The 22,473-nt window shown below is 38.2% G+C and overlaps 1 protein-coding gene and 1 pseudogene across 1 annotated transcript in view; one reads left to right on the top strand and one right to left on the bottom strand.

Moving 5' to 3' along the window:
* The window catches only part of Epg5 (ectopic P-granules 5 autophagy tethering factor), a 99,636-nt gene that overhangs the window by 10,218 nt on the left and 66,945 nt on the right, over window positions 1–22,473 (bottom strand). The window contains exons 28-39 of the mRNA XM_026398607.2: window positions 17,327–17,469; window positions 16,003–16,159; window positions 13,448–13,642; window positions 12,150–12,363; window positions 9,887–10,035; window positions 9,112–9,313; window positions 8,506–8,578; window positions 7,093–7,199; window positions 5,837–6,012; window positions 3,337–3,522; window positions 2,608–2,817; window positions 1,812–1,956 (exon numbers count right to left, since the gene is read on the bottom strand). Of these exons, the coding sequence (XP_026254392.2) occupies window positions 1,812–1,956; window positions 2,608–2,817; window positions 3,337–3,522; window positions 5,837–6,012; window positions 7,093–7,199; window positions 8,506–8,578; window positions 9,112–9,313; window positions 9,887–10,035; window positions 12,150–12,363; window positions 13,448–13,642; window positions 16,003–16,159; window positions 17,327–17,469 (1,957 nt within the window). The remainder of the gene's footprint in view (window positions 1–1,811; window positions 1,957–2,607; window positions 2,818–3,336; window positions 3,523–5,836; window positions 6,013–7,092; window positions 7,200–8,505; window positions 8,579–9,111; window positions 9,314–9,886; window positions 10,036–12,149; window positions 12,364–13,447; window positions 13,643–16,002; window positions 16,160–17,326; window positions 17,470–22,473) is intronic.
* Window positions 19,245–19,775, top strand: LOC113189708 (peroxiredoxin-1 pseudogene; annotated as a pseudogene).

Raw genomic sequence — 22,473 nt, 5'->3', positions numbered from 1 at the left:
GTATTTGCATCCATGGGACTGGTAAAAAGTTAGACGATCTTATTCATCACACCCAACAAAACAAACTCACTACTTATGCACTGTAAAATAGACCCTACCAACTGTAACTGTAAGACCTACTTCTTATCAATCAAGAACTTAAAAACTCTTGAGAGAAAGAAAAACGGCAATGTGCCTGGGAATTTTTCTTCATATATTTCTATGGGTATAAATATTCTCAGTGACTAAGTCTTTGTCTCAATTTCAACTAAAAAGCAATTTTAATTTATCTTTTAATTATGACTCGTAGTAACAAATTACTACAATAAGCCTCATAACAGATCCTAGCCTCTCCCCTTCCTGTTCATCATCAACCGGGGCAATAAACATTTCCCTGAAAACCAGATCTGATCCTGTTACTCTTCTGATTAAAATTTTCCTAAAACACTCTTCCAGCTCTCTTCCCCGGGCAGCTATTGTTCAAACCTCAAGGCCAACTCACATATGACCAACTGTGGCACAGTTTCTCCAGCACCTACTGACTTTTCCTTTTCTTTTTTTCTTTTTTTGTAGCGGGTACAGGGGGACAATTTAACCAGTATGAATTCATATTTCAAAACCATGTGAGGGACTGGGGATGTGGATCTATGGTAGAGCACTTGCCTAGTATGCATGAGACCCTGGGTTTGAGTTTTTTTTAATTGGTTGTTCAAAACATTACAAAGCTCTTGATATATCATATTTCATACATTAGATTCAAGTGGGTTATGAACTCCCATTTTTACCCCAAATACAGATTGCAGAATCACATCAGTTACACATCCACATTTTTACATAATGCCATATTAGTGACTGTTGTATTCTGCCACCTTTCCTATCCTCTACTATCCCCCCTCCCCTCCCCTCCCCTCCCATCTTCTCTCTCTACCCCATCTACTGTAATTCATTTCTCTCCTTGTTTATTTTCCCATTCCCCTCACAACCTCTTATATGTAATTTTGTATAACAATGAGGGTCTCCCTCCATTTCCATGCAATTTCCCTTTTCTCTCCCTTTCCCTCCCACCTCATGCCTGGGTTTGATTTTAAGCACCATAGGAGGACACAAAAAAGAAAATTTGTCCTTAACCAATATTCAAAATGGACCTCTTTCCCTGCCATATACCAAGGCCAGAACAGATAATTGTCTTTTCTCTCCTTTCACAGGAGCATGTGCATCTCTGGCTCATCTGTGCAGGAAAGATGTCACTCTGTGGCTTACACGTGGGATCTCCTTTTAGCCTGCCAACTCGGGCAGGCCCTGTGCTTTATCACCCCTGCTATTACTCTGAGAAGGCTCAGGTGATAGCCATCTTGTTTCATCTACCTTTAAGGGTTTGTTCCCCCTTTTACTTCATTTCTGGCCTCTGAGATTTCCCAGCAGGAGAGGCAGCCAGGATGTCGTCCAGTCTACCAAACATGAAGAACAAAAATTCTCCATGTAAAGTATCTTGACAATTCTACAGGTGATTCTGAAGTGCTCTCCTACTTCCCAGTCAAACCCCTAGACATGCTGCTCGCTGGCAGGCTTCCTGCTACCTTCTAATAACTAAATCCAGAGTGTCCAGCTTGACCCCCAGTCCACTTTACCTCACACCAGCATCGCCAGGGCTAGCTCCTCCTCAAGTTCTTAACACTCTGCCTCTCTCCAGGGCTGACTAAGCAGCTCTTTGACCACTGTCTCTCTGGAAACGGGAATGGCAGGGTCCTGCCCGTTTTCCTCACCCCACAATGCCTTACTGTGACAGCAATTCATATATTATGCGAATATGTGGCTTCCCACTGGTCACTTACCAGGCGGGTTAAAGACAATGATATCATCCAAGAGCTTAGACATTTCCTGTTCTAGGACAGCAAAGGTGACTTTTCCAGTTTGTTCCAGGGTGCTGAGGAATTGAACCATCTGATGAGTGAAAGCTTGGCATTTTGGAACCACATCCTGACAAACAAGAAAAGGATCACTCAAATGAATCCAAGCAAGGAGTGTGGACTGAGGATTCCCCGGGAGCACAGCACTGCTCTGAACACTTGGGCAAGGAATGGAGAGGACAGATCAAGAAGCCACGCTAAGACCTCATCCAGGCATCCCAGGGTCCCATGTTTGGGGCTATGCAAACCTGCGGTAACTAGATTAGAACCTGCCTTCTCCCAATTCCACACAACACCCCTCCTTCTCCACTACATTCGTCATATTAACTACACATGGATTACCTACCAGGTTCTTTCCAAAAACTTTCATGCTCACTATCTAATTCAGTCCTCATAATACTTTGTGAGGTGATCCTGAGTCTGTCAGACCTCAAGCTCATACTCGTCACCCTCCCTGCCACTGATGACATTCAGAAAATAAAACCAGTGGCCCACTGCCAGCTCTCAATCCTTCTGACCTCTGGTCAACATGTGACACTGATAATAGGTCAAGACTTTGCAAAAGAGAGAAACCCAAACAAAAGGATCCAAGCAAGGGACCAATATGAATACACAATGACACTCCCCCAATCTTCTCTGCTGAGACTGTCCTCAGTGGTATTTATGCTACTTCCAGTCCCGAAGACCTTGCCCTGCCTTTTAAAGCACCCTCTCAACTTACAAGATGTTTCTGGCTGTCAGTAGGAATGGAAAGTCCTGCAGACACTTTCAGAAGCTTCACAATCAATTCAGCAGAAGATTCCTTTGCCAGGATGATGGTCGGTGGGTAGTGACTGCTGAAATAATTTAGCACACTCTGGTACGACACAATGTCCACAAGGTGCCACGAGAGCGAGCTTGTCTGTCCAAGGAGACTAAGTAAAGGCGAATCCTAAAAATGGAACAGATGGCTTTAGTTCCAGAGTCCCATCTTCTGAGAAATGTGTCATTCTAACTAGTCCATAAGAAAGCTACTAAGGTGTTCTATGAAAGCACAGAATCTCAGATATCAAGTAAGAATCTACTCATTAGGAGCATTAGTAATGGCAATAACCAAAGTCATGGCAAAAACCCACTAATGTTAAGATCTAAAAAACTATTCGGAACCAATTTTCAAAGGAACTCTGCTCTGGTGGCACATGCCAACACTGAAGCACAGAGCACAAACTAGAAAGTAGATATAAAATAAAATAAAATAAATTGATGTGTTCTAACTCAGTGAGGTTCTCTCCATGACTTAGGCAATGGATGATCCAAGAAAAGCAAGCATCTCATTAAAGGCACAGCTCATATGCCATGCACCTATTCATGCTGACAGAGGGAGGCACTAAGGAAACAACCGAAAAGCCACAACCGAGTAGAAACTGAGGAGCTACAGTGCTTCGTGTGACCACAAGCCCCCCAAACTTACTGTCTGTTCTATAAGTTGAACTTCCTTTGCCAGTAAAATCATCATGAAAAGGAGGCAGACAATCATGCTCCGGGTTTCAGGCTGGGGATTGGGGTTCCAGGCATCGGCAAGCACACTAACCCAATTGACTTCACAGAGCACGGTTCCCAAAAACAAGAAACAGCTCTTGGGGCTTCCTCGTTCCACCTTCAAGGAAATAGATGAAAATCAGTGTTTTGCTTTATGCTGTTTGACTTATCTTTAAAATGTATATAAACCAGTGTTTCATGTATTTGTTTTTAAAAACATTTTTCCCAGATTATACATACCATCCATAATCCTAACTTCCAGAGATAAACATTTGTCATATCTTTCCTTCCATGTTGTACATGCATGCATTTTTAAATTTCAATAATTCTTTGTTTTTTTTATTGAAACAAGATTTCACTATGTTATTTAGGCTTGGTCTCTAACTCCAGGGCTCAAAGGATCCTTCTGCATGAGCCTCCTAAATGCTGGAACTACAGGTGCACACCATTGTGCCTGATGGATTCTAATAATTCCTACCAGGCAAGGAACCACCTTCCCTAACCCCAACCCTGGTGGAGATTCCTTGCCACACTGAGTCACTGGAGATACAAGAGTATGTCAGAATCTTCAGGTGTGCTGAGACAGGATGAAAATTGAATTCTACTAGTTAGTAGTTCTCAAACTTGAGTGAGCATCAGAACCACCAGGATCTTAAAACACAGATGGCTGGGCCTACCCCCAGAGCTGTTAATTTTCCACATATGGTTGGCAGCAGGAATGTGCACTGCTAACAAGTTCCCAGGTGATGCTGACGCTGATGTCCCCAGGATCATACACTGAGACCTGCTGCAATATACAATACTTAATGTAATGTTATATTTATTAAAAATATCTTCATATTATTGGTCTTTATAATTTTTGATGACTAATAGTGCTTAAATTCTTAGTAGGCTTTTTTGGGGGGATATATTCTATAAACTATATGAGTTATATTTTATAAACCTATTTCAATAATTGTAATTTGTTTAAAAACAAAACATGGCTAAGTCATAAGATTTTTCTTTCAAAATAAAGAATAAAAGCGCTTCATAAACTCATGATCAGTGATTTACACCTTCCCATTACTGTATTATATTACACTAACTACTAGTTCTCTTCCTTCTTAGAAAACAATTCATCCTCCTTTATAATCTGTTCTCCATCCTCAGCCTCATTCTTGTGTTAAAAAAAAAAAAGCACACTTGATTATGCCAACAAGATATAGTAAGTAAAAAGATTCCCAGCTTCTGGGAAGGTCAAGGGCCATCTATCATCAGAATAATATCCTTAGAGATAGATGGACCTACAGCATCCCTTGCCAGATGGGTCTACTATTTAATCAGTCTTACAGTGAAGGTCATCCTCTTACTTAGTTAAAATTCCATCTTATAGTTCTTTAAAACAACTTTCTCTCATGTTCATAATGGTGATTAAACATCTATTTAGTATGTGCCTCATTTACTAAATGCAACTACAAAATCATTCTTCAGTCTTATATTTCTCTAAAACAAATACCCTCAGCTTCCCTGGAGCTCACTACACAAGAATGATGGGAAAGAGCAGCACTGGGCAGGGCTCACCACAGCACAAAAGGCTGCAGTACATTTACTAATCATAAAAAATAACTATAGATATGTATCAACTAAAGCACTTAGGGTGCCTTAATGATAAATATGACATTGAGAGTCAACACAAATTAAATGATGACTAACAATCAAATGAACCGAAACGATCATAAAAACCTAAGCTAAGATTATAAACCTAAACCTAAGATTATAAAGTGTTTTTGTGGTGTTTTTTTTTTTTTTTAACCAGAAACCTAGTAAGAACAACAAAAACTGTGCCAAATGCCTGACTGGTATATAAGTAACAATGCAGTACTGTTTTTTGTTAACTATTGCTTCTACTACAGACTTACACACACATTGGTACTATTTTCAGACCATTTCAGGTATTTTTTTATAATTATGATGCAGTCTCCATTGTTACACTGCATTTTATCATCTACAGTATCATCATTCACTTATTTGCTAAAAGAAACTAATGGCTTGAGTACCAATTCACATCTTCTTTAATAGAGCATTTAACAAGTTGTTCTAATGACACCATTCTAGAAAAATCATACACAGAAACACCAACCAAGATGGAGTAAGACTAAGTCATTAAACTATGTACTCACCCAACATAAAGTCTAGAAAATGACTGACATATTATAGACACAATGTTTCTCTGGGTTTTAAAAGCTGTTCTATAGATATTTTCCGATCCTCTACTAACATACATAAAGAAATTATTTCCACAGCCTGCTGCTTTCCACAAGTACCACTGAGGTGCCACCCAATGTGTGCACAGCCCTCTTTGGCACACACTGCCCCCGCACAGAACCACAGGGAAGAGGCTGCTCCCTAGCAGCAGACCACTCCATGGTGTGACACACGGGTGAAGAGCTCACTTTGAAGAAGGCCTCCATGAGCATCTGATCGGGATGCAGGTCCTTCCACTGGAGTTTCTGGTATGCACTATGAAAAGCATACAGAATGAACTCCGGCATTTTGGGTGCAGTACATGCTTCACAATAATGCATCAGGTGTAACCGAAGGGCTCCTTCATCACCTGGCAACAGCTTGTCTAGAATTGAAAAAGAAAATACAGCTAAGGACCTTTGGTATTTTTTTCTTGTTTCTTTCCCTCTCTTTCTCGCTCTCTCATGTGCCCTCTCGTGCTCTCTCTCTTTTAAACTGGGGAATGAACCCAGGAGCACTTTACCACTGAGCCTCATTCCCCAGCCCATTTTATTTTTTATTTTGAGAGATGGTCTCACTAAGTTGCTGAGGCTGGTCCTGAACTTGCAATTCTCCTGCCCTAACCTCCCCAGTCACTGGGATTCTAGGCATATGCCACTGCTTCTGGTTGGTTTATCTTTCAAAAAAAAAAATTAGAAAACATGAATTTGAACCAAAAATCTAAAATCTAAAGTTCTCAATGTGTATCCAATTTCAAAGATTTTCATGTGTAGGAGGGGGAACACTGGCAGATAATAATAAGGACTGGTATTTTAATTACTAGGGTAACTGACATAGTGGCCTTTTAACTCTAATATACTTTTACAGTCTGTTGCCCTCAGCATGTATTCATTTAGTCTCATTATTTAGTGCCTCATTCACCTGGCACCTTGGAGGAATTCAATATTCCTCAAAAGAAATGTTCCACACATTTCTTAGAAAATAGAAAAAACACATACAAATGACCAGTAGCTCATATCATTTATCATTATAGAAATGCAATGAAACCATTAAATCCACAAGGAAACGTCACATCACACCTGTTAGATTGCCTTTTATCAAAAAGACAGAAGATGAGTGCTGGAGAGGATATGGAGAAAGAAGCTCCTCTAAATAGTTGGTGGGAATGTAAATTAGTACAACCATTAAGAAAAAAGATGGGGGAGGTCTTCAAAATATTAGCAACAGGCAACATCTGAAGAGGGGATGGCTGCAAATTTTCCAGCAAATGACAAACTCAGAGCAACCTCACACAAAAAGAAGTCCAAACTTAACATTACATAATAGTTATTAGTGGCCTTTCTTCTGTCCCAGCTGACTGCCCATCAATTAAAATAAAATACAGTAAGAAGGCAGAGGCAAAAGCATGACTGAATAACTTGGGGAAAAAGTGAGCCCTAACCAGACATCCAGGCTCCCTCCCTACCTTTAAAACTCTCATGCAGTAAATCCACACAGTCAGTGAACAACTGCACAATGTCTGAGGCCACCACAGCATCACTTTCCAGCCAGGGGTAATGTCGCTGTTGGGTGCTTTAAAGAAAAGAAACACAAGCTTAGGAAGGAAAGTGCCCTTGATCAAATTACCCTAATTCCCAGAGTCTAGGGTTGGCCAGGTCCTAGAAAATCCTGCATTACGTACCCCTAACACATATCTCAACCACTTCCATGGCTGTGAATTCCTGGCAGCAAATTGTAGAGAGTAACATCAACCACATAAGTTTACTTCCTCTCCTTCTGACCCTTTATTCTGGTACAATTAAAAGTTCAGATGTTGATATCTAATCCTTAAATTAATATCGTTTGCATCCAATTTCAAACAGTTTAGAAAAATACCTTAAGGTGGGTTTTAACAAAAAATTTTCTCTACCTGAAGCATGAAAAAATAAAGTAAAATCCATGTAACAAAAAAAGGCCAAAAATTAACAGACAGGAAATGGCCAAAGAATTCTTTGTATGAAAATTTTAATTTTTGAATCTGGTCTAGAAAGTTCACTATCAAAATAAATTCTATTAATTCATCTCAAAGATAAAACAGGCAGCCTTTCACTATAGCCAGTCTATGTACAGTCAATACAAAATCCTGAAGCTTTCACATCAGTCAAAGATAAAATCTAGAATCTTTCATGTTTCCCCTAAGGGGCTCTTGAAGCAGCACTGGAAATAGGAGTCAAAGACCTGAGCTCCAGCTCCAACTTTTAACACAACCAACTGACAGGAGATCTGAGTTAAAACATTCAGGTTCTGAGCCTCAAGATCAAATTAATGCTTCAAAAGGGGGAAGAAAACACACACACACACACACACACACACACACACACACACACAACCCACTCATCCCTGTATTTGGACAGCTATATAACTCTAAGTATTTTTAATAATCATGAAATAATGCTTTCACATCTAACAGCAGATTTCCATGTTTTAAAGGATAATCCTACCCAATAATTTAATAATCAACTTAGTTCCAAAAAATAATTCAGGTAATAAAGAAAATTAAGAAAGTCCCATCTTTTGTAGTGCTGTTATCAAAACCTAAGAGGAACCTCAGGAGAACAGAATCTTTTTACTTTTAAATCAAGTACCAAAATGCATTCAACTTCTTTGTTGTAGAAAATTGGAAATGATTTTCCTACTCTATTCCAAAATTAATATCAAGACAACATCTCTGATCACACAGACTAATTTTCATAAACTTTTAAGTCTTAAGTTTTATTTTAAAAAATTCTAAATTTAAATATAGTCCAATACTTCATCATCACCTTTATCAAAAACCTTTAATTACTTACTGGAAGTAAATAAGTCCCCCAAAATTTTGAATATCTGAAAAAGTATTTACCTTTCACTGTCCTCTAAAACCAAGATCCATGGCTTAAAGAGCTGGATGGTTACTGAATGTAGGGATCTCAGTACTGAAATAGCAAACATTTAAGAGATAATACTTTGTCAATATCATTGGTAACATTTTATAGAAAATCTAGTTCTTAGTATATGTACACTCAATAAGCCTATGTTGATATATAAGCAACATGCTTAGTACAACTAAATATGTTTGATACGTTTGCTTCGTTTATTGCAATGAATTTGAGTTGAAGATTTTTTATTATAACACATGGCTAATTTTTAAACATACATTTTTTTCCAGGAAAATACTTAATATTCAGAATCTGTCCTTAGCTACATAAACAATAGAAAGAAGGAAGTAGAGATAGAAACCCATCTCTTGGCACCACACCCTGCAAAGGATTAGAGACGAGCTGCAGCAAGCCACCTATATTCAATGTGTAATGAATACAGCGTGACACAGATACAGGGTGTACTTGTACTATATACTTTCTATCTCCTCTCCTTGACAGCCAATATAAATCTCCTAATGTAGCTATTCAAATCTCTTGTAATGGAAGGGCAGAACATCTTACTCCACATTGCACTAAAGACATGTTACCTGTTTTGCTGCTGGCAGATGGGTCTTGGGCCAAGGAGGCCATTTCTGAGTCAATCAGCCTTTTCACAAGATAGCCCAAAAGTATCTTCACATCAGCCATGTACGGATTCCATTTTGAAAATAAACCAAAGCTTTTAAAGTCCAACTTGGATAACCGAAGCTTATAAAAAAAGTCTGAAAGCCACTGTATGGTCTCCACAACCTGGAAAAAAATGACCAATCAAAATGCTTACGAAATATCTGCTTTTAGAAGAGTATTATATGTCTGACTGGGATAAGCACACTGAAGGTCTTTGACTTTTTAATAGAGTTTCAAAGAGACAGAAAACATGAAAATAAATCAGTGGGTTTCAAATTCATTCTCTAATGTAATGGAACCTTCTTTCAAATAAATTCTTACATGAACCCACATGCAATGAAACTGGTAAAACCCAAGACTCTGTGAGACACTGTATGAAAACCCACACAGTGGCCTCAGAGTTGAGTCAGATGGGCTAAGGCAGGTAGGAAAGCATCTGGCCTCATCTGGAACAGACAGAAACTGGACTCAGAAGTATGACAGAAAAAAACATGCAGACAAAGGGGACAAGAAGGTAGTAAAGGAACAACAAAGAAAAACATAGCGTTCTGAAAGATAGAGCACAAAAACCAGCTTTTTAGATGTTATCCAAAAGCATCTTAGATACTTTTAAATATGCTCCAATTGTTAAAAAAAAAACAGCAAGGGAAATGAAAATGAAATACACAAACACCTCAGCCACCAAAAGCTACACACCTGCTTATCTGACAAGAGAACATTTGAAGAGCTGTGCAGCACAGTGCCCTCTGCAGAAGCTGCCCCCTGATGGCAGCTAGGGGCAGTGCAGCCCAGGGCTCGCAGAGTGGCTTTCCAACACTCAGGGCTCAGCAACTGCTCTGAAGAGCCTGGGGAGCAGGCAGAGAGAACAAGTCAGTATCCTTCCAAAACTCACTTTTCACCTTTAATCAAAGAATACATGATTAGATGTTTTCAGTTTAACCAAAGCAATAATAATTAAATAAAAATCCAAACGAAATTCATAGGAATATCTGAGATAAAGAGACCAAAGTAAAGAAAATTTACTGAAAAAACTGATAGCTGAACATTCGACTTTTCTTGTTCCTGGTAACCCAGATAGAAGTGAGCTCTGCAAAGCCATTAGAGCTGGAATGAGATGGGAATCCCAGCCTACAACCCAGCTGGAGAATGGTAAAGGTTCCACTGTCCTGGCCGGAGGGTGACAGCTATCTATGGGTGTAAAACAAACAAGAGTGATAGGACAAGGGTCACTGGATGCAGAATGCAACTCCAGAATCTAGCCTCCTGGGAAAGAGTCCATCCAGCCCTAAAATTCTACTCCTACAATGGGTAAAACCTAAACCAAGACCTAAAGGCAGCACATGGAGAACACCAGCCAGTATTCCCAACTAGTTCCCATTCTACAGGATAGAACAATACCTCCCTAACCCTAAACCTAATCAAACAGGTTCATAGAAGTTCACAGGAAAGTCTGAGGGGAAAGATGAGAAGTTGGCTGCAATATGTGAAGTGGAGGCATCAAGGGGACAGCGAGGTACCCCAGGGTTCCTACAGTCTGGATCCTAGGACAGAGGCCTGGAATCAATGTACTGGTATGAGAGTTGTGCAGACCTAGAAGATGGCAATGAAGCCATCAATAGCTCATCTATGAATAATGAACAGGTGGAAGGGCAAAGGCTGGAACCCTGGAAACACTTCTCTGGCAACTGGGAAGGGAAAGGAAATCAGGAGGCCATAGGTCATGGAATCAGAGTAATTCAGGTAAAGGTAAGTAGAAATTCATGATAAGTAAAAATTTTCTGCTAAATATGACTCAGTGGTAGCCTGTATATATTTCACAATCTCTTTGAGAGTTTTCAGGGGAAAACCCAGAATATAAACTTGATCAAATTTTAAAATATGTAATAAATATTAGCTATGTACATAATCATTAAAATTTGTACAAATGTATTTCCATTCACCATCCACTCTGCAACTTGCCTCTCTAGCTTAATGCTTTGAAAATGAGAGATTATACATTTAAGGATCCTTCAAAACAATGAATCATTACAATGAATCAATACAATGAATCATTAACTTGTCCATTAAACAAATTCTCTTAAGCAACACAAAGATTTGGTAAAGAGAAAAACTAAGTTTTGTCTTATATTTATAAACAATATGCCATATGAACGAAAAATAATGTTATCTCATTGACTGAAGTTCAATAAAATTACTCCCTAGTGAAATTTCAAAATAAAAAAGCCTAGACCCTTTATTTTAAATGTATTTTGTTTCAGTTGTAGTTGGATACAATACCTTTATTTTATTTTTATGTGGTGCTAAGAATTGAACCCAGAGCCTCGAACATGCTAGGCAAGCACTCCACCACTGGGCCACAACCCCAGCCCAAGCCTAGACCCTTTTATTTTTCCTTTAATCTCTAACACTTCTCTGGAAAATTACAGGAAAGAGAGGATAGAAATGGTGGGAATGTGGCAAATTTAATGTTCTTTTTCTTGGCAAATATAAGTACAGCCTGCCATTCAAGAATAGAAGGCAGGAGTAAAAAATAAGTCAAAATAATAGGTGGGGTGGGATGACCCACTACTTGGAAACACAGAGAAACCAAATAGCATATGAAACACATGCTCCCTTCCTTGCCAAATGTGTTGTCTGCAGGGTAAATAGCTCCTCTCCCACCTCACCCTACCCCAGGACAGCAGCAAAGGTAAAAAGTGACTGTGTGACTGGGGACACCAACACCAAAGCCTGAGAGCTGCCTTGCCCAGGCTGGGCCCACTCCAGCGCTCAGGAAAGTGGCTGACCATTCTTACAGATACCAACTTTGTGGCACTGTTAGTTGAGTGCTTTCATTGATGATTAGTAATTTTCAAATTCTGTGTTTACATTACTCTTACATTTCTGGATGCTATCTGGTAAATGTGGCATTAAATATATGCAGAGATCTAATTAATCACAATTAAATGAAGATACTTACTTTGCATCAGCAGCCTGAGAACATCACTGTACTGGTCAGGGAACTGGTAGAGAAGAAGGTAAGTCCAGTGCTTACAGAAAAGATTAAATGGCATCAAAATATCTTCATCTGGTTCAAGGCCCCAGGCAGTAAGTGCCAAATGAATGGACTCCAGAAGCCTGGTACGATCAGACAGAGGAGGTTTAGTGGCGTTTAACCATTGCTTAAGATCGAACTAAAAAGAAAAAGAAACAAGAAGCAAATTTATTTACAGGAGAAAATTAAATGAAGTACAGAGAGGTCTTTGCAAATTTAGTTTAAAAGTCACATTTATCTTTTTATAAAAATAGAAAATAAATGTACACACAGGCAAATGAAAGAATGTATAAGAAGTTCACTCACTGGTACCATTATGCAACCATCTCTACCTTGCTCTGAAATTTCAGAGGCAGACTTTTCTTAACAACAGGCTTGTTTTGTTATATGAATATCTTCTTGACCATTATTATTTATAATTTTATTTTGTTCCTGAAAATCCACACATTTCCATCTGACTTTATTATAATAAGGTTCCTCCCTAAGACCAGGATCAGAAGTTCTCCTTCACTGGTTCCAGTACCACAGCCAAGCAGTCACTTTATGGAACTGTCTTAACAGCCATGTTTCTGAGCTGTATGTTACCTACCTCAGTGAATAAAAATTCAGACTGTTGGTATTACCTTCCAGAATTCCACACTTAAAAAACATGTTCTCCTCTACTATAGATTGAGATCAGTCTCTGGGCTCTAAAAAAATGCCAAGTTTTACTGCTTCACAAATGTCAGAGAATTGTACAAAAATGAAGGCAAAATAGTGAAGCTCTGAAATTCTCAACGAGTTAAGTAAATTCATCCCTTAGTCTCACAGAGTAAATAGTCTATTCCAAATGAGGACAAAGAAAATTTGTTTAGAGCTGAATTAATCTAAATACAAGAGACTTCACATATTACAACTCACTTATCAAACAAAATTTAGGCCCAAATTCAGGAAAATTTAAAAGGAGGATCTATTAAACTACCATTATGAATATTTTCAAAACTATACTGTTTTTAAAAAGGGCTTGGGAAGGAGATTCTTTTAATACTATGTGGAATGAGAGTCCTACATAACACAACCAGTGTGCTGTTCCCCAAAGAGAAACTCGTGGGGTCAGATTGCTAAAAGGGGCTCTTATCCTCTGGTTACTGAGATCAAACCTCCAAGGGTCCTTCCATTTCTATGGACTGGGAAGCAATGATCACTTCTCAGTTTCACAGTATCAGGAATGAATCACCTCGCACCTTGGTTAGCAGCATGAAAATCATATCACTGTTGTCTTCACTCAGAAACTTCACCACTTTCTCATACAGTTGTATGAATTCTGCAGGCGCAGCATTGGGAGTGAAGAAAGGCGACAGAAGAGAGCAGAGCCTTCTATTCTTCAGAATGGTCTGAAGTACCTTTTTGCATTCTGATGTAGTACCACTGATGAACACCTTAAAAAAATAACAAGGAAAATGTCACCAAATCCTCCCCTCCCCCACTTTTATTTAAGCAACCAACTTTTAAGGGGTATTAAATAAGGCAAAAATAATTTTCCAAAATGAAAAAGGTACCTAAAATCAACATAGATAAGCCTATCATTTCCAATGGAGTTGATACTGAGGTATTTGAACCCAAAAGTCTGTAATGTGCCTAGTGTTGTTACAAGAATCCATGGTGGTCCTGCACAACATAAAGAAAATAAAACTTTTATGTTATAGATTTTATTGAGATGTTCCTTTAATACATTTAAAAAATTAACTTTCACAAAATATAATCAAGATAAAAGTAATCTCAGGGTCAAAAAGGCTTTGATGAGGCAGAAATTTTTAAAAAGACTGATAAGTTTGAACAGATACATGCAAATGTTAATTTCTATAAGGCAAAAGGAATCATAAAATGAAAGAAAAATAACAAATTAGAAAAACATATTTGTAACACATTCTAGGTATCAGGCTAATCGTTTGAGGAACTCTTTCAAAGAATCAAAAAGCAAGAAATTGGGGCTTCAGATGTGGCTCAGGGATAAAGTATTTGCCTGGCATGCATGAGGCCCTGGGTTCAATCCTCAGGACCACAAAACAGTGAGGGCAGGGGCAGAGAGGGGTGGCAAGATATTCCAACAGAAAATGTGCTAATGACAACAGCTAGCAATTCACTATGTATGTTTCATATATATATGAAACATATATAGTGAACATATATAAAATACACATATATAACATAACTTTAAAGTACTTCAAGAATTATAAGTTTTGAAAATGATATACCACTTCCCTTATCAGATTATCAATACTTATAAAAGAATGATAACTCCTAACATTGTTTAAGATACAGAGAATAAACTCCAACATTGCTACAATAGTGTAAATAAGTGAAAATTTCCCAGATCAATTAAGTAAGAACATCAAATGCTACACAATACATGTCAAATATATAATATACATCAAATCCTTCTAATAGCAATCATACTGCGAGGAAATTATTCTAAAGAAAATAGTTCCAGAAGTCACAAAGATATAAGAGATTATTTATGTCAACCTTATTGTAGCAAAACAAATCACCTAAATATCCATCTAGAACATTAGCTCAACATATTATAATACATCTGTATCATAAAACACTATGCAGACATTCAAATTCTATGTGATGATACAGGTCTGTATTTATTAACATGGAATAATATCTAAAAATATGTTGAAATGAAAAGAAATTACAAAATAGTATGTGCCCCTTTGTAAGTGTGTATCTCTACATATACCTATATAGGTAGAAATGACATACTGTGTTTACATATACACAAGACAAACAATAATGAACTTTAGCTATACAACTAGTACTTCCAGCTGATCAGGATTATGAGAAATTTTTCTTCTTTATACTTTCTATACTGTCTATATGGCTTACCATAAGCATACAATAACTTGAAGATCAGGAAAAAAAACTTAGAAAAAAATGGATTGTAATATCTATTCTATGTCACTTCCTTTTAAGTATCCAATAAAGAAGTAGTCATTCAATTAAATTTCAATGAGAGTACATGGTTTATCAAACAATGGCTTTCCTTTCTTTTATGACACATTTTCACAAATCTGCATGCATAGTTTGCCCTTGCCTCGTTAAATATCCATATATTTAACTGTAAGCCAAATAGATAGATAAATAGTGCCCAAAACAGCAACTGGGAGGCAGCTGTGGTAAGGTGGAACAAGTACTGACACTCTGAGCCTTAAGGATCCCATCAGCCTCAGTACTCCAAATGCATTCTTTAGGCCAGTCACTTAGCCTTTTAGAGTCCAGTTTTCTCTTCTTTAGGACAGGAATGAGATCAATCACACAAAGTCACCTTAATGATCAAATAAAATAATGAACTAGACAGTATTTTCCAAACAATAAAGAGTTTCAGTAATATTACTGCTAATATCAATAACACAGAATCTGATTTCTCTCAACTTTTAAACATAATTTAATCTCTTATTTGCCAACAATTCTTTTTTTAAAAAAATATTTTTAGTTGTAAATGGACATAATACCTTTATTTACTTACTTACTTACTTATTTATTTATGTGGTGCTAAGAATCGAGTCCAGTGCCTCATCCATGTGAGCAAAGGGCTCTACTACTAAGCTACAACCCCAGCCCCTTATTTACCAATAATTCTAATCACATTTTGGAGGCCAACATCCCCAAAGGGTTTCTGAATCAGGTAAGAATGAACCTGCAATAAAGCCTGAAGCTGATGGTGACTGTATGCAATGAAGACACTGCAGGGACTCAGTTTATCTGAACAAGGCAAATAACATAGTAATCTTACCTGTCCCAAGATCTCAATGCATGAAGTGAAGAACTGTCTTGTGGGGGGGTGGCGCTGCGTCTCATCGCTTACATAATCCACAATAGTAAAGAAAAGGCTAATGCCAACCTTCTGAAACCCAGGTGTTGGTTGCAACTTGTAGGCATTCACTAAGGTCCTATGGGAAAACATGGACACAGTTCTGGTCTATAATAATTGAATCTATATTCGCCAGTATTTTTTTCATATTCTACATTTATCTGACAATATTCATCACAGTCCTGAGAGCCTCACGCAAATGCCACTTTAGAAACATGTGATAAATGTGGTACTTCCACCTTTACCCAATTCAACTTTAAAACACAGCTATGACTTTATGCTTCCCAGGGAAATCAAAGATCAGCTGCATTATAAGGACCAATTAACATTCTCACACTCATTAAAGTTTGTCATAGTTATTTAACTTTTTTGCATTCCTTATATAACACATATTTTAAACACCAAAACGCTGGTTTCCCTAAATTTTAGAATCTAAGCACAGACTGAAGTGGAAGAAAAGATTTTGATATACAATAAGACCTAAAATAAAGATGTTCCTTCTAATTCCCACACTTTTTTTTAGTGCCTACCCAGTGACAAAAATATCAACTTCTGCTTCACCTGATATCCTCCTCCTTCCCGGTTCCCCAAACACACTCCACCCCAATCTACTAAGGAGAGTGTCTACTGCTACCAGATGTGGAGTCACATGACAGTAAAAGACAGAGAGTCAACTTCCCCTGTCCCAAGCTATGTCCTGGTAGCTTTGGGAAAAAAAGAAGATGGTGGAAGAAACTTAAGAGTTCCAAGAGAAAAAACTACATGGCCACTCAATTTAATAGCTACACTTGAGAGCCCTAATTCCCCTAAGAAATTACACAGGAAACTATTCAAAAACCTGAGTTGACAATGGTGACTTACTGGGTAAAGATGACTTTGATATCAAACTTAAGCACTAAGTCCCTCCATCATTAAATTTCAATGCACATCTCATAATTCAGGGGTCTGCTAACTCTTTCTGCCTAGGGCCAGATAGTAAATATTTTATGTTTTCTGGGCCTTAAAGTCTATCTGTTGCAGCTCAAAAGACATAGATATTACAAATAATGTAGACAGCTGTGTTCCAATAAAATTTTTATTTATAAAAATAGGCATGAGATCAGATTTGGCCCAAAGGCCACAGTTTGCTAATTTCTCTATTAACGTAATTACTGGGGTGTCTAAGGTAGTAGGTGGGTGTAATATGTATAATTACTATTAATAAGAACAAAACAGTATTTTAAATTTTGAGGTTGCCAGAACTTACGTAATTAGGTTCTCTGCATGTACAGCAGCTTCCACAATACTCAGTGCAGGTGGTTTAGCAGCTTCTGCTTGCAACTGTTTCACTTCTTTTCGCAAAATATGAAGCTGTTGGCTCACTGCTTCATTCTTATACATGCCTTCAAACTAACAAAAATTAAAGCAGTCAATGGGCTTCTTTTCCCCTATGTGCTTCTAGAACATATATTTTGCTATAAATACATTGGCATATGATAAAGAGAGTATTATTACAATTAATACTATAATTTAACACAAAACACTCAGTTGATCCTGAAAAGGATGAGAAAAAAAATTGTCAAAAAACTTAACCCTGACAGGCTGGGCAAAGTGGCTCGGGAGGCTGAGACAGGAGGATTGTGAGTTCAAAGCCAGCATCAGCAAAAGTGAGGCACTAAGCAACTCAATGAGACCCTATTTCTAAATAAAATACAAAATAGGGCTGGGGATGTGGCTCAGGGGTCAATGCCCGGAGTTCAATTCCTGGTTACCCCCACTCAAAAAAAAAAAAAAAAACACAAGGGTTAAGGCGGGGGTTAGGTGCAGTGGGGTGTGATCAACAGAAGAGACCTCAATGTGCAAAGGGTTTGGATGTAGCTCACTGGTACAGCTTTTGCCTAGCATGCATGAGTCCCTGAGTTCAATTCCTAGTACCACCAAAAACAAACAAAAAAACTATTCAAGATTCTCAGATTTTCTATGAAGAATCAAACTTATTATTTTCTTCTAAAAAAAAGTCAAAATTTTTATTTTATGATTTAGATATAAAGTGTCCCCCAAAAGCTCATGTGAGACAACACATGAAGGTTTAGAGGTAAAATGATAGGGCGATAAGAGTTTTAAACTAATCAGTGCATCAATCCCCTGATAGTAATTTAGTGGTTGGTAACTGTAGGCAAATAGGGTGGGTCATTGGGAGGGGGCATGTCTTCGGGTTATATATTTTGTTCTTGGTGAGAGAAGTCTCTCTCTGAATCCTGGTTCGATGTCCTGAGTTGCTTTCCTGTGCCACACCCTTCTGCCAAGATGTTCTACCATACCTCAGGCATAAAGCAATGGAATCAGTCATCTATGGACTGAGACCTCTGAAACCAAGAGCCCCTAAATAAACTTTTCTTCCTCTAATAGTTCTTGTTGGGTCTTTTGGTTACAGCAGCAAAAAAACTGACTAAAACAATATCTATATAAATAATTACCTTATAAGTTGATATGATCTTAAATTAATATATCAATGGTTTAAATTCTTTTGTAGGATACATTCTATTTCACTTATGTTTTGACTGCTCAAATCCTCAACAGAAACAGTCTCAATGCTTCCACCATTGAGGCTTTCCCTGTGGCACATGGAGTTCTCCTCTGTTGATCACACCTCACTGCACCGCCTCCCCTGTCCCCACCTTAACCTGTGTTCTCTCCACCCAGCACACACACACAATTCAACTTCAAACATGTGTGACACAGATGCTGTTAACAAAACAACTGCCATTTTTAAAGGAAATATATATAATTACTGAACAACAAAATAAGGTAAAATATGGAAAGATGTCCAAATCAATTGCACGCCAAAGAAGGAACAACAGGCCAATTCAGTGATTCCTGAAAGCTTGTCTCTGATAAAATTTATACTGATTCTCAGTGAAGAAAAACTAAATTTATTTCAATTTAGTCTAAAGACTGTTTTTTAAGATTATGTCTTTCCTACTTGAAGGAGGTATCGCCACGCTTTCTCTAGCTGATGGTGACCCCCCATGATGATTGGTTGTGTTTGTGCATTTGTCATTTCCTTTTGTGGATGTGGATAGACACAGAGGACTTTTAGGCCCACATGGCACACAAAGACAGAACCACTGTGGAGTCTTCTTCCTGATGTGGTAGCTTCTGTCTTAGAGACTGCTGATAGCAAGATGTCATGAGGAAATGCCAAAATTGGGCACACTGCCCCAAGTTCAAAGTCACAGTTGTTATGCCACATGGTCAGCTCAAAGATATCGGCCTATTTGGACTACAAAGGGAATTACGTTATGTTCTTCTATATTCCTCTTGATTTCATTTTTAAGAATCCAACAGGGATCCCTGCTTTCAGTGATAGAGTTTAGAATTTTAAGACACTCAACTGCCAAGAGATTGCTTCTGTAGATTCTCACTGTCATCTGGTGTGAATCAACATACCCAAGAAACAAGGAAGACTGCGACCCATGAACATTCCCTTGGTATCACACCCCAAGCATATCATTGCTCAGAAATATGGGGTCTCAAAGGCTGAGGAAGGCATCTCATCCAGGGGCCTCTTTATCATTAGTGATAAATATATCCCTCAACTGTAGGTGACCTTCCTACTGGCTGCTCTGTGCATGAGACTCAGACTAGTGGAAGCCTCCCAGTTCACTGACAAACATGAGGAAGTGTGTCCAGCTGGCTGGAAGCCTGGCAAGTAATACCAACAGGCCTGGTGTCCAAGAGAGCAAAGAACGATGAACAGTGGGCCATTTTAGTGCCAGGCTGCTGTGGACAGCCATGAGAACAAAATATCTTTTTTTATTTTTTATCTACTAAATTTGAACTTAGGGGGAAAAAAAAGAACCATTGTGATAGTGACAGTTGTGAGGGTCGAGGAGTTGAGGGAAACAAAGGGACAAAAAGGAGAAGCCATGGGCTGCAGCCAGGGGTTGAGGCTGAAGAATGCAATAGAGTCAGACTAGGCAGCAGGAGGAGCTGTCCTGGGGAGGCCCTGAATAGCAGCTACCAGGAGGTTTGAACTTATATTATATGCACAGCAAAGAACGCTTAAGAGCCAGAATATTCAGAATGCAGGAGTTTAAAATCCTTATTCTCCTCTGATGGTCTTCCAAACACGTGGGTAAGCAGTGGGTTTACATTTTCTCTATACACAGCTACCCAAACCTAGTATCCAGACCCACTACATGATTACAGGTATCTGTTGTCTGTAACCGTGTAAATATTTAATTCACCAAATTATTTCAATGATTCCCTGTTTCTCTGTCAAAGGTACTCTCATAAGAGCTAGGGATATGGCTCAGTGGTACAGAACTTGCCTAGTATGCACAAAGCCCTGGGGTCTGTCTCCCAACACTATTTAAAAAAAAAAAAAAGTGACTTTCATGAATTCTTTAACAAGAGTTCCTGGAAGGCAATGGCAATACACAGAACCCAGCAGGGCACAGCTCTTGACAGTCCACTGAGCACACCTATTTTCAATGATCATGAAAATAATGAAGACTCGTTTCTATAAATCTCACCAATGTTATATTAGAAGTCTTTACTTTCCCACCACTGTTCAACATTTTCTTTGCTTATTAGAACAAAGGTATAAAAGACTGACTCACAGTTCATAATGACAAGAAGTTGGAGACAATAGAACAAAGCAGCATGGTGGAAGCCCCTCCACTTGGGACATTTTAAGTAGACAAAGAAATTGAAGATTTGGACAAAGTACATTCCTCAGCAAGTTTCTACAATAATGGGAGGCCCTCAGTGGGTCTTTTCCATCTTTCATTTGTAGGAATGGATAAATTTTTCACATGATAATAAATCAATCCTGGGTCTAACAAGTATGCCCCACAATACCAAAATATGGCCAAAGGAACCCAATAATAAATCACACCACTTCCTCAGGGAATATCTCTGGAGTATTAAAAGCTTCCATTGGGAAGGGTGACCACAGAAAAGGCACGTCTCACTTCTCATAAAATACACTTGGCTTTTTGTATACCCAAAACAAGCTATACATAGTTCAAAGACCTGCAGAGTGCTGGAAATTTCCAGAATTTTCCTTTTCAGAAGAATTCTATTAAGCAATCTAATGATTGAATCTAATGATGTGAAATCTTGATAAATAAGCTATTAAAATTACATTTTATTTGTAAAATCATCTCCTGTGAAGCTACTTTTAAAAAACTGATCTTGGGACTGGGTTTGTGGCTCAGTGGTAGAGCACTTGTCTAGCATGTGTGAGGCACTGGGTTCGATTCTCAGCACCACATATAAATAAGTAAATAAAATAAAGGTCCATCAACAACTTAAAAAAAAAAACCTGATCTAATCCAAAGTGTTTGGCTAAGGTCATATATTCTCTAATCAAAAAGAGAAAGAAAATGGTACTCATCTTCATTTAAATAATATGTGACTATCATGATCAGCTAACTCAGAATCACAGTGCCAGTTTTCAGAAAGTGAAGCAGCATCTGAAGTAAAATGGCCTGGTGACATTTAATGGGAAAAGCATGGGTCTGGAATTTAGAAGGAATGCAAGTTGGAATTCTAACTGAACTAACTATCAACTATGTGACTGGCAGGTCTCTTAAGTGTCTTTGAATCTGTTTCTCTGAAATCAAGCTAATTTTTTGAAAAGTAAGGTAATGTAAGCAAAACACCTAACATAATACCTGAGTGACAATGACTCAGTGACTAAGCAAGTGATAGGAAAGACTCTGAACAGGCCTGGAAAAGGCAGTGGTGTGCAGTAGTAAGACCATCCTTACTGCTTTCCAAGATCCAATGCTTGGAAGATTCTTGAATTGAGTAAAAATGTTAAGTGAGGGGCTGGGGTTGTGACTCAGTGCTAGAGCACTTGACTAGTGTGTGTGAGGCACTGGGTTTGATCCTCAGCACCACATAAAAATAAATAAAGGAAAAAATAAATAAGTCAAGTGAGCAATGTATAGTAATATTTAGGCTGAGATTTGTATAAAAAGCATGATGCTATATAAATAGGCCAGAGGTAAGTGCAAGCAAAGAATGATTGCTAAATTCTACTAAGAAAAATGTCTTTCTTTCACAGTCAAATAATATCTACAAAGTTCTAGTTTAAATAAAGAAACTTATTGCAAAAGATATAAATCTATAGCTGTCCATTTCTTCAAACACATCCAAATGGTGGCACTACGTGAGGCACTGACAATACAAACACAATCGAGACAAGGGCCCTCACCTCATAGAACTCAAAATCTAGCAACAGTTGTAACTAATCATAATATATAACTAGCTATCACACAACCTAAATCAGTGTGTGGTGACTTTCACTGAGTAATTCAAGAAATGTTACAAGGCACCTACTATGTGCCAGGACCATGCCAGATGGTAGAAATATTCAAATGAGTGATCATGGAAACCCTA

This window comes from Urocitellus parryii, chromosome 13, assembly GCF_045843805.1.
Source record: "Urocitellus parryii isolate mUroPar1 chromosome 13, mUroPar1.hap1, whole genome shotgun sequence".
Taxonomy (NCBI): Eukaryota; Metazoa; Chordata; class Mammalia; order Rodentia; family Sciuridae; genus Urocitellus; species Urocitellus parryii.
Note: the sequence above shows the minus strand (reverse complement) of the source record. Positions and strands in the feature narration are given on the sequence as shown.